The 13,092-nt window shown below is 33.4% G+C and overlaps 1 protein-coding gene across 1 annotated transcript in view; it reads left to right on the top strand.

The window, feature by feature from the left end:
- The window catches only part of PDE10A (phosphodiesterase 10A), a 307,572-nt gene that overhangs the window by 235,075 nt on the left and 59,405 nt on the right, over positions 1–13,092 (top strand). The window contains exons 12-13 of the mRNA XM_063098382.1: positions 772–864; positions 3,372–3,558. Of these exons, the coding sequence (XP_062954452.1) occupies positions 772–864; positions 3,372–3,558 (280 nt within the window). The remainder of the gene's footprint in view (positions 1–771; positions 865–3,371; positions 3,559–13,092) is intronic.

The following is a 13,092-nucleotide window of genomic DNA, read 5'->3' as shown; positions in this document are numbered from 1 at the left end:
ATATTGTGAATTATAGACATCTTAACTAAATTTTGAAATGCATCCAAGTATATTGATAATATAGTAATGAGAAAAATACTTATAAATATGAGAATATATTTACAAAAGGAAAATGCTAATATTGGATATCAAAAACAATTGAATGTAATCAGGTAATGCTTGTATGTTGATTGTTTTAAAATTTAACAGGTTAGAGAATAAAAACACTCAAAGTTATACATTGTGTTATTTCTATATAGTCCTAATATCTCAAGGTACATACTCAATCTGTGAGTTTGGTTGTATGTGTGGTGGAAAGCACACTGGTGTAGATCTGCGTTCTAGTGTTATTGTGCCACTGATATTTTAAGAATGTTGGCAAGTCATTGAACCCATATAGGCCTAAGCTGACCCTCATTGAGAATCCCCTAAGAAAATTTAGGTTGAAACATCTTGTATATTATAATTACTTTGCATATGTAAGGGATTATTTATTATTGTTCAGTACAGGAGAATGCTAGTTAATTTTTCAATTTGCGAACCAATATAATTTAATATATTGTGAATTATATTTTAAAACAAGGTTCTTAAGTGTTTACTATGTAATGCCTTTCTGCTTTACTTTTACGTATTTTATAAGAAAGATGACAAATAATGTAAATGTAAAATTAATACATGCATGTAAAATATAACAATGCCTTTTTAGTCAATATTTGGCAGTAATTAAATATTTCAGAATTATTTTACAGCATCTATATTTTAATTAGCATGTTTTCTCTTTTCTGTATGCAGATTCTCAATTGAGAAAGGAATTGCTGGTCAAGTAGCAAGAACAGGGGAAGTCCTGAACATTCCAGATGCTTATGCTGATCCACGCTTTAACAGGTCAGAAATGGTTTATTACTGCATCATCTCCTTTAATTTCCCGCTCAGCTGAAACCGCTGTCATGGAGCCCAGGTTCTTCATGTCCCAACTCAATTAGTTCTTTCCTCCTTAGTTTTCTTCTTTGAACGAACTCTATTATCAGAAGTCAGTATACTTATAAAATGATGAATTCTGAGTCAATATATGATGATATCCAGCTGTAGGAGTTTAAAATGTTATAAAAACAAGCAATAGGCAGGAATTTTAGTTTATTGAGCTGTTGTGGATTTTTAAAAATTATAGTGTCATCATTTTTTTGTGAGCATATTCTCTGTCAAATCATATACTAAAAGGCTGCAACACAGTAATAAAATGACATACTTCTGAGATCGACAAGTCTGGTTTTAAATCACAGTTCTGTTATTTATTAGCTCTTGAGTGGCCTGGGATAGGTTATGTGATTTCTCTAAACCTCAGCTTTCTCATTTTAAATGAGTATGATAATTCCTATTTTGTATTTTGTGTGTGTGTGTGTGTGTGTGTGTGTGTGTTTAAGATTACACATAACATTTGTAAAAGGTCTGGAAATTCTGTGATACGAAGTAGGAACTCAGTAAGTCACAATTTTTACAGAGTATTATTAAAGTTGGATATCAGGATAGCTTATAAAGATTTTTTGTTTTGTTTTGCCTTTCTCTGGAGAACTAGAAACCAAATTATGTGATACAGTTTTAATAAATCTTTAGAAATCGAAAGTCCCAAGATTGATGCGATAACTGTTAAAGAGTAATATTTCAGATATTTTGACCAGATTGTTTAATTAATTCAAACATTTGGTTTACTTTAAAAAACAAGTAAAATAAGCAATAGAAAGATATTTTTGTGTATTTGATCTTGATTGATATATGTCACATATACACACCTCATATGTACATAGCTATATTCTTGTAGTATATTTTATCAATAAATCAATAATATTCTGAAATTTTATTTTTTCCAAAAAACAATATTGTCATTTCAGTGCTTAAATTTTGAAAGTATTTATATATCCCAGTATAAAATTTTTATATAAAAAAATAAATTAAGAAATTTAAAATGCAGACAATAAGAAAATGAAAATGCAAGTAACAGATTGGAACAAAATATTTGCAAAACATATATTTGACAAAATACTTGTATCTAGAATATATAAAAATCTTTCCAACATATTAAGAAGATCCAATTTAATAAAAAGGGCAGAAGATTTTAACAGACACTTCACAAAAGAAGATATATGAATGGACCTTAAACACATGAAAATATGTTTGAAATGAGGGGAATGTAAATTTAATTGACAATTAGATCCCACTACACACCAACTGAAATTTTAAGAACACTTTATCAACAAGAATTGGAAAGGATGTGGAGAAACTGGGACCCTCAAATTTTGCTGGCGGAAGTGTATAATGGTACAACTGCTTGGGAAAACAGTTTTGCAGATTTTTGAAAAATAAGCATACACTTACTGTAGCTTCATTCCTAGATATTAGTTCAAGAAAATTAAAACATATGTCCATACAAAGACTTATATGCAAATATTTAAGGCAGCATTTTTCAAAATTGCCAACAACTGAATATTAATAAATAATATTGTCCGTTAACTGATGAATGGATAAACAAAATGTGATCTATCCATTCAATAGAGATACTACTCAGCAATGAAAAGAACTGAGCCACTGATACATGCAACAAAATGGATGAATTTCAAAAATGTTATGCTAAATGAGAAAAGCCAGGCACTGATGACTACCATATAACCAACTACCATTAGTTATATGGTTGTTTCTGTGGAACTTTCTTATTTTCAGCAAGAATTTCCTCAGATCAAGGGTCAGCAAACCTTTTCTATTAAGGAACAGCTACTAAGTATTTTGGGCGTTAGTATCCCTAAGGTCTTTGTCACAAGTCTTCAGCTCTTCCTTGTAGGGTGACAGCAAACTCAGATAATCCATAAGTGAGTGGTATGGATGTGTACCACCAAAACTTTACCAAACGGGGGCAGGTTGGTTTGACCCATGGTGTGTAATTTTTCTGACCCTTGCTCTATATTTATAAGGTGGTAGCTCCCTTTTAAGTTGGTTTTGCAAGTTATATCTCTAGTAAACATGACCATGTTCAAAGGAACATGTCATTTTACCAGATTTATTATATTTTCCCTCTGATTCCACATTGTTTGTCTCTTTACTTATTAATGCTGGATACTTAAAAGGAAAAACAAATGATAAGCTGAAAGCCTCCCAGAGACTGTCCTAGAAAACTCCCTTGAAAACAAAACAAATTGGTTAGAATAGTTTTGAAAAGGTTTTAATAAAACGCTTTCAAATGTTACCTAGTCCCCGAGTTTAGAAGCTAACAATGCTATTACACTTATTTGTAATAGAAGCATATAAATGGCAAAACTGAGTTGAGATTTGTGATCGAATGTGTCATTTTTCTTCTGCTTGTTTTTTCTTCTTGGTTACTATTTTGTTCTTTCATATTCCCTCAGAGAAGTAGACTTGTACACAGGCTATACCACCCGAAATATCTTGTGCATGCCCATCGTGAGCCGAGGCAGCGTGATAGGCGTGGTGCAGATGGTGAACAAAATAAGTGGCAGTGCCTTCTCGAAAACAGACGAAAACAACTTCAAAATGTTTGCTGTCTTTTGTGCTTTAGCCTTACACTGTGCTAACGTGAGTACTGCTTTTTAAGTACCTTTGTTTATAGCTCAGTATTAATTTAAAGCTTTTAAGTAGCTTAAGGTCCCCCCCCCCCTGCCCAACTTATGTTCTTATATTCCCTGTAGAAACCAGCAGTAGTGATGCCTGGTTGTACATATTTTAGGAAATGCCTTAAAATGACTTGTAAGAAAATAAATCCTTATATTTTGCATTTCTTTCAAGGCGTGAATTTGTTAAAAAGAAAAATGAACTTCATGTGTAGATAAAATGTTCAAGCATTAGGCTTTAATTTCACAGTATCTACTGAAATTAATAAAGAAAATCTTATTATAGCCCTTATTGTCCGTCATATGCACTGCATTTGAGATTCTTAAACAAACAGAAAAAACTCATGTTTTCACACCAATCAGGAAAGTTTTGTTTGTGAAAAAAAGTAAGGCGCCGTTTAGTACATGTGTCAGACACGTTATGTGTTAACGCATTTAATCCTCATAAGAGTCCCGCCCTGTTCACTGAAGAATAAAAGGGTTCAATTTATATTCTTAGCTCTCCCTCTCAAATGGTAGAATTTGTGATCTTTCTTTAACATTGTTGTATCTTAAATGAGTTGAACAGTTAGTATTCCATAAACTATAGTGGCCCTGTGGTGACATTACTAGAATTCTGAAGCTAGAGAAAACTTTAGTATGGTAACCTTTTTATAAAGCTAAACCAAAGTAAATGGTAGTTATCACCTTGATAATTTAGAGAAGTTGCTTTTTGGGAATAGTGCTGAATTTTATAGGAGCAACCACATGACTAATGGAAACAGCCTAGAAATTATTAGGAACAAAAATTGCAAGAAATAATATTTTGGTGAGTAACCATAACCATTTTAAATTCAATTAGTGCTTTTTCATGAGAGTTTCCATCCTCGCTCCTCACATCAATTGGTTCCCTCTTATGGGACATTTATTGTTACTTACCTCACTGGACATAAACTAGTACAGTTGGTAAGTGCTTTGGCTTCAAACATTTTAAATGTCTGTGTATCTCTCGTAATAAAAATATTGACAGCTTACACTTGTCTTACAAAGAATGTGATTCCTAGTATATTCTGATTATTGACTGTTTCATCATTTTTAAGTGGATTCATTAGCATCTAAGTATATAGCAACTTGATATCTGTTATAGTTCATTTAAAAAATACAATAATAAGATCTTATGATTGGGAAATTTAGTGATGTTCTTTTTTCTCTCTGAACATGTATTTCTGTTATACCACAAAAGTTTATTCTAGTATAATATAAATTATGCTTTAAAATATTTTATTAATTGCCTCAAGATAATATTCTAAAACAAACATGTATAGTAAGTGTTAAAAATTAGTTTTGGGTGGTGGTGATATATATATTATATATCATCAGTAGTATATATGTGACCAGAACAACATATATCTGTGTTAGAAAATTTTGATAAAGATCAAAAGTAAAAAGTAAAAATATTACTGAAAATGATTTTCTTAACAAGATGTCTCTGGCTTAAACCACAATAGTTAGTATGCCTGTTCATAAATTTTACTTATTGTTAGACTGAAACTAGGTTTAGCATAATTTTTTTACACTTTTTATTTTGAAATAATTTGACAAAAAGCAAAGTTGCAAAATTAGTACAAAGAATTCCCTTATACCTTTATTCATAATCTCCAAATGTTAATATATTTACCATTTTTGCTTTGATATACTTTCTTTCTTCCTCTTTCTCTTTTTCTCTTACATAGGTATTATTTATCTCTGATCTATTTCAGAGAATGTTTCAGACATAGTATCTTTTAACTCCTAAGTGCTTCCATTTGTATTTTCTAAAAATAAAGACATTATCTTATTTTTCCACCGTGTGATTAAAAAATCAAGAAGGTAACATTTGTATTGTATTAGTTTGCTAGGCCACAGTAATAAATACCACAGACTGAGCAGCTTAAACAACAAAAAATTATTTTCTCGCTGGTTTGGAGGCTAGAAGTTCAAGATCAAGGTGTCTGCAGGGTTGGTTTCTCCTGAGGCCTCTCTCCTTGGCTTGCAGACTGCTGCCTTCTTGCTGGGTTCTCACATGGTTTTTCCTGTGTGTGCATGTCTGTGTTCTATAAGGACACTAGTCATATTGTATTAGGGCCCACATGTAATACTCATTGTACCTGGGGTTAGGGTTTCAGCAAACAAATTTTGGAGAAAGAATCAACCCATCACAGGTACTGTACTTTTATCTAATATGGAGATGTCTTGAATTTGGAACCATTTGTTAGTCTTTCTTAGTCTTTCATGACCTGGGTATTTATGAAGCATGTAGGCCTTTTATTTTACAGAATATTTCTTAATTTGGATTTGTCAGGTGTTTTTTCATGATTATATTAAGTTTATAATTTTGACATGAATATCACAGAATGATGTGTCCTCGGGGCACCTTGTTAGCAGGCTTATGTCCCATCACTGGTGATGCTAACTTTCTTCACTTAATTAAGATAGTGTCTTCAGGTTTCTCCACTGAAACTTTGTTCCCCCCTTTTCTCACTGATTTCTTTAAAAGTGAGTTTCTGCATAAACTTCTATATCCATTCTCTCTCTCTCTCTCTCTCTCTCTCTCTCTCTCTCTCTCTCTCTTTTTCTCTCCAAGGTACATATTGACACCTCCAGTCTAACACCACAAAATGGCTTCCAGCCCTCTTGTTTCCATCTTTCGGAACTTTTTTGGTGACAGTGAGAAGTTTGGCTCCCACTATTCAGCATCAATTTTGTTCCAATTTGTCTGTTTTCTAAAGAAGCTGAAAGAGTATATTCTGTTAATAAATAGATGAGAGCAGAAAAAGTTTTACTATAGCAATTTCTCTGAATTCCACCTGAGCTAAGATGTCAAAAACTACTAATAGTTCTGTCACCAAAAATTATTTTTAATTATCTATCAGTTCAAAAGTTATTTTGCTCCACCTTCAATATTTTGTAAAAGCTTTAGAAACCATTATTAAACCTCATTAACACCAGTATTTTATATTGTCTCTTTGTTTTAAGAGGTACATCTATTACAGTAACTTGAGAACAGGACTATTTTGAAATAGGATTTGGGGAAAAGTCATTTGTAGGTAAGAGTATGTGTGAAAGTTAAGAATGTAGAAATTGATCCTCTTAAAATCTATCTGTTGGTCCACATATCTCATGAAAAATTGTTGTGTACTCCAAGAATACAAAAACATAAGCTTAAATACAACTGAGTTAATTTAACTGTGTTATTTGAGGAACTAGACCAGTGGGTTTTAAAACTTTTCCAACCTACTAATTGTTTTATAATAAAACCTGGTTTCAATCATGATTAACAGTAAAATAGAAAAAACATAATACTTCTTCTGAAAAGTCATGAATTAGTAAACTGGCATTGCATTTTGCATTGATTATTTAGGTAAGTTGTGTAGGGTAAAATTATAGCAAAATGACGGAAACTAGTTTGTATTGGAAATGATTGTCACTTTGAACCTCATCATAATTATTGCTGTTCTCCAGCAGTGACAGGTAGTGTCTGCACTGGCAGTCAGGTTAAGACCTTGCTGTCACCAGGTTCAGCAGGGCGAGGGCTGGTTGCCTTTAAGGCACATAATGAAAATACATGCAGTGCAGCTTCAGGCTCTCTGTGGAATTCATTATTATTTTTTATGATAATATTTTTTCTCCTTGCTAAAGCTTATAAAAATTATATTATTTTTGAAAGCTTTTCCAGCTCAAAGAGAATAAGAGACTTCAGAATGTGCAACCTCAGAGTGACTCCTTTTCTCTCTTTCTGCCCTGTGTGTCCCCCCTGCCCCATGGACTTCCAGTCTGATGATGACTTGTTCCTGAGTTTATTTCAAAACTTTGTTCCAATTCAGAAAGAAGACCATTTCACTATCTTTTTTAAAGTGTTACTTTTTGCTTTGTTGAAGCAAGTGTTCTTCTAAATCAAAAATAAAAGAAAATCTGTTCTGATTTATGTTAGTTTCAATACGATAACAACCGGTTTCTGTAGTGGGGTCCTCAGTTGAAGGTGCTGGTGTCATAAACCACTACTGTATGGGCCAGACCTGAACTCTAGTCATTACTCTTGATGTTTTTTTGAGCAGGTTTGCTTCACTGTTTTGAGCATTTTTTCCCAAGCATAATATTAAGATTAGGACAAGCACCTTGTAGTATACATTGTCCTAAGCAGTTAATCAAACCTGCGGGCTCCCTGATTTTACCTGAATATTCTACTTCTTTCTAGAGAATGTACGTAAATACTTATTAAGATCATAATTATGAAAATGCATTGTGCATTATAAAGTGCCTTTAAATTGTTGACTATTAAGTCAGAATAAATGTTTTGATCCTGAGAAATTCAAAATATTTCTGCTCTTGAACATATTATGATGTCCTTAATAGGAGTGTGTTTCCTACATAAAAATTGCTTCTAATACTGAACATGATAATGTAATGAGATATTTTATTGTTGTTAGGCTGAGTGGTCTTGATTGATTAAGAGGCCTAAGAGGCAGGGCACATGGGCCATATAAACACTCATTACATCTTTATTTTTCTTTAGATCGTCTTTAGATATATTAGATTACATTCCTTTTATTGAATTAAAGGGGCATGTCTCTGATTGGCAACATTTCCGTTTCATTTATTGAATTAACAAATAGTTGGAAGTACTATCAGTGGAGAGAAAACCATGTATGAACAGTGAAAGATTCTTTTAAGAGTCAAATATTCATATGTATTATGATTTTAAAGAAACAATTTGATATGATGCAAGAAGCTAACAGGATAGTAATAACTGTTACGTCTTTTGCCTAGAAAAAGGAGTCCTTTAAAATGGATTATCTCTGTATGTTTTGGATAGAAAGACATTTAACATTAAAAGAGTATGGAAAACAAATACTATTAAAATGAAACCAGTTGGCTAGAGACAGATATAATAAGTGATTCAACCTTTATTCATTCCTGAATTTAACAACCAGACATTGAATATCTTTTCCATATCAGATGGTGGATATAAGAATGACTATAGTAAGAACAGCTCTTATTTGATATAACACTTAACTATACAGGCATTGTTCTGGGCACTTTACGTATAAAAACTCTTTCAGTTAGTCTCACAACAGTCCCGCCAGTGAGGTTATTATTATCTCCACTTTACATAAGAAAAAATGGCACGTAGAGTTTAAATAAGTTGCCCAAGTTTGCATAGTAAGTATGTGACAAAGCCAGGGTTTGAATGCATTTAGACTGGCCCCAGAGCTTCCTAAGTACTACCTTTAATATACAGGCATTGTTCTGGACACTTTACGTATAAAAATTCATTTAGTTAATCTCTCAACAATCCTACAGGGAGGTTGTGATTATTTCCACTTTACATAAGGAAAAATGGGCACAGAGTTTGAATAAGTTGCCCAAGATTGCATAGCAAATATGTGACAGAGCCAGGGTTTGAATGCATGTAGACTGGCCCTGGAGCTCCCTAAGTACTACCTTTTGTTTTTCACTGTTCTTTCCTAAGGTTGCTTATAGGGAACACCAATATTAAGAAAGTGTTTTTAAGTTTTATAGATGGTGCTTAGGAGGGTGTATTAGTCAGGGTTGTTATAGATACATGAGAAGGGATTCATTAGGGGAATTGGTTCATGTGATTATGGAGGTTCAGAAGTCACATGAGAGGCTGTCTGCAAGATGGGGAACCAGAGAAGCATGGCTCAGTCCAGTCCGAGGCCAAAGGCCTGAGAACCTGAGGGTGCAGCAGGTGAGGTTCTGGAGTCCATATGTTGGAAAACCTGGAGTTCTGGTGTCCAAGGACAGGAAAAGATTCCCACCTGTAGAAGAAAGAAAGAAAATTCACCTTTCCTCTTCCTTTTTGTTCTAACTGAGCATTCAGCCAGTTGGATGGTGCTTGCCCACATTGGTGAGTGTGAATTTTCTTTTCTCAGTCCATTTATTCAAATGCCAATCTCTTTCAGAAACACCCTCACAAACATACCCAGAAATAATGCTTTGCTGGTATATCCCTTAACCCAGTCAAGTAGACACTTAAAATTAATCATCACTGAGGATATGGTTAATTTTGTCAAAAAGTAGGTAAACATTCAGAAAAAGCCTTCATAGATAAGGAAACCAAGATGATACAGCAAAGATAGGATTAATGAAAGTTTGGAATAGATTGATAGAAACTTTAACATTCATGATATACATTGAAGGAAAATTATGGAAATTAAATTTGTAATTGTAGATGATGAACTGACTGTTTAGTAGAACAAATCTCCAACAAAAGATTTCTGAGAAATATATAAAATACATCTTATTTGGTAATGGATTGAGAGACAAACCTATTTCCTAAAATTCAACTGTCTCCTTGTTAATGGTAACATGGTAACATGGTCTCTCTCTCTCTCTCACACACACACACCCTTTTTCCCCATAACATTTTTAATACTAATACTCTTAGATATTAATGAATAACAACTCTTAGAGACTACATCTTTTGGTCAACATGAAAAATAAAAGTTTAATCCTTCTCCAAATCTACAAATGTATAGATAAATAATTTAAACTGAATTCAGAAATTTTTTTTGGCTCTAAAGCTGAAAAGTTTATAACTGACATGGTCATTTGTTCATTCCACAAATAGGAATTGAGCACTTATACATGTTAGGTTCTGTGCTAGTACAGATTAAGAAATTAATAGGCCCTAAAACCTAGGTGGTTTCGTGTCCCGTATTTATATATATATTTTAAGGAGTTCTTAGGCACTGAGTACAGGGCAATTTTCCATTCTTTAGTGGATCTTAAAGGCTTCACTTCCAAAAGTGCGTGCTGTGCAGTAGGTATAGCTTTTCTTCAGGTGTTATTCTATACCCTCCACCCACCCGTGTCGTTCTCTAAACCACTCTTTGAGTTCTCAGTGTGTGCTGAGTGTCTTCAAAACCGAAACTTCAAATCAGGCAGACTTTCATTTTAACACCTGCTCTATCGCTTTCCAGCTTTTTGACCTTGCACAAGTTAGCTTATGTTCTTGAGCAACCTCAGTTTCCTCAACAGGTGAGTAGGAATAATAAAAGAAAAAGCTCCTTTTTTTCTGTTCAGAGTTTTCAGTTCAGCCCCTCTCATGCAGCTTCAGCCAAGTCTCTTGTCCTATGTGGGCCTTCAAATCCCAGAACCAAGAGCCAGACCATCTGCATGGTCTGTTATTGCTGTGGTTTACTGCAGCACTATTCTGTGCTACTAAATAAATAGCACAAGGTTTCTTATTCAGTACTTTCCAAGCTACTAAATAAATAGCACAAGGTTTCTTATTCAGTACTTTCCATACCTGTGTGGCATGTGTGTTTGATTTTAGGATTTACTTAGAGAACGAATTTAATTTTATTTATTAAAAATATGTATTTTAACAAATATTTTGTCAATTAGATTTGAAATGTACATTCAGTAGATGGGGAAAAGAGTGCACAATTTGTAATAGTAGGACAATAATCATTGTATCTCAGATTTTCCCAAAGTTAAACTACTTGTATCTTGAAGACTCCCTGTATTCAGTGGTGTGCTAGTGAATGTTTAGCAACCAGCTCTCTAAATAAAGAAGAGTCCTGATTTTTGTGTTTTCCAGTTTCTGTGGTATATTTACTCCCACTATGGGGAGGAAAGCTACTCACATGACATACTGAATGCAGAGTTGGGAAGAGATGTTCATTATTAGCTCTTGCAAGATAGCACAGCATTCCATTGCCACTCAAGAAGACTAGGTACTCTTCTTGATTATCACCAAAGTTAAAAAAAAAAAAAGAAAACGAAACAAACAAAAAACACCAAATGGAATGGCAACACATTGCTGATATCCATCTAAGATGAGTGAGTTGTAAGAGCTAATAGCACTGAGAGCTTAATAGTCACAGGCCAGTGAACCCTCACAGTCTGCCATGGGTGAGATGCAATAGTACCTTCAGTCTACAGATGTGGCACCCGGGACACAGAGATTAAGTAACTTGCCTAATTAATAAATGGTGGAGAAGAGATTCAATCCAGTAGATGATTCCAGAGTCTAGGTTCTTAAAAAAGGGTAACTAAAGTGACTCCATGCTCTACTGTGAACAATAACAATATCAGGGTGTCTACTAAATACCACCGTTTCTAAACATGACATGCATTATTGTATAAATAATCCCCAAGAAAAACATTCTAAACAGTCACTAACTAGATATTCTTGTGTGCCAAAGAGTAGGGATGTTATTTTATAGAGTATGAATGGCTATATTTTTACCATATGGTAGAAATATGCTATGTTACACTTCTGTTTCCCATTCTCTTTATTATTCTGTCTTCTGAGTACATATGCCTTTTTCATATCCTAGTGCCTACGTTTGATGTGCCGTTGAAATAAATTTGTTTTAGACCAACAGGAGATGCTTTGTCTAGAAGTCTTTTCTAGTTGGACAGGGAGTCCCAGATTAATGATTCAATTGTCATAGACAAATAATTTATGCAAAGTGAACTTTAAAAGACAATATAGTTTACTGTCTTCATTAGTAATTTGCAGTATAAATAAGGTGAAATTACTTAGTAATATTATTTTCTACTATTTGTAATGAATGTCATTTAGTAAATGGGAAGTAAATATCTATAAAATTTACCAAAACTAATTATTTTTTGCCCAGAAGTTGAAGTAATTAAGTTTTGTAATTAATGTTTGTTTCTTATGCTAATTACAAAATAAGATAATAAGAACAAAATTTGAAATTAAAAATTATATATGTTTACAATATATTTACATTATAAATTTATAAATAAGAATAAAATTTATCCTAATTGAAGGTCTTAAACTTGTATACAATGACAATAAAATAAATAGCCACCTCATAGGAATTTTGTGAGGATTACATAAAATAATGCATGCAAAGCACTTAAGTGCCTAGCACATACTGCCTAGCACATAAGTGCTCAATAGTATTAATGATTATAGTAGCCATGTTATTTTACTATTTAATGTAGTTGCTTTTATAGCAACTTTTCCATAGGATTACACTGACTACAGGTGGTACCAAATTATAGTAAATGCTGTTAATTGTTTACCTTCCTGCTAGAATCTACAGTATCATCTCTAAAGTGGAAAGTGAATGACATTCCATTGAGATGTAGGAGGAAAATGTGAAAACATTTCTTGGTATGTTTTTAGGTAAATGACATTAAAGAAACTATAATTTCTTATTTTTGTTTCATTTATTTTTATTGATTATATGTATTCAAAGGGCACTGAGCTATCAGCACCTGATCCCAAGATATGATGATCAGATCAGTACTATCAGCATGCCTACCCCCTCAACTTGCAGTTATTCCCCATATCTTCATTCCCCTCCTCCACTCCTTCCCCCCCCCCCCCAACCCCCCCGAGCCTTAGTTCTTTTCTCTCCTTCTGTAAGTCCAACACACCACTGTGGTCTTTTTTTCCTTCCTTCTTTCTCTCTTAGCTCCCATTTCTGAGTGAGGACATGTGGTATTTTTCCTTCTGTGCCTGGCTTATTTCACT

Source organism: Cynocephalus volans, chromosome 5 (genome assembly GCF_027409185.1).
Source record: "Cynocephalus volans isolate mCynVol1 chromosome 5, mCynVol1.pri, whole genome shotgun sequence".
NCBI classification, from domain to species: Eukaryota; Metazoa; Chordata; class Mammalia; order Dermoptera; family Cynocephalidae; genus Cynocephalus; species Cynocephalus volans.
Note: the sequence above shows the minus strand (reverse complement) of the source record. Positions and strands in the feature narration are given on the sequence as shown.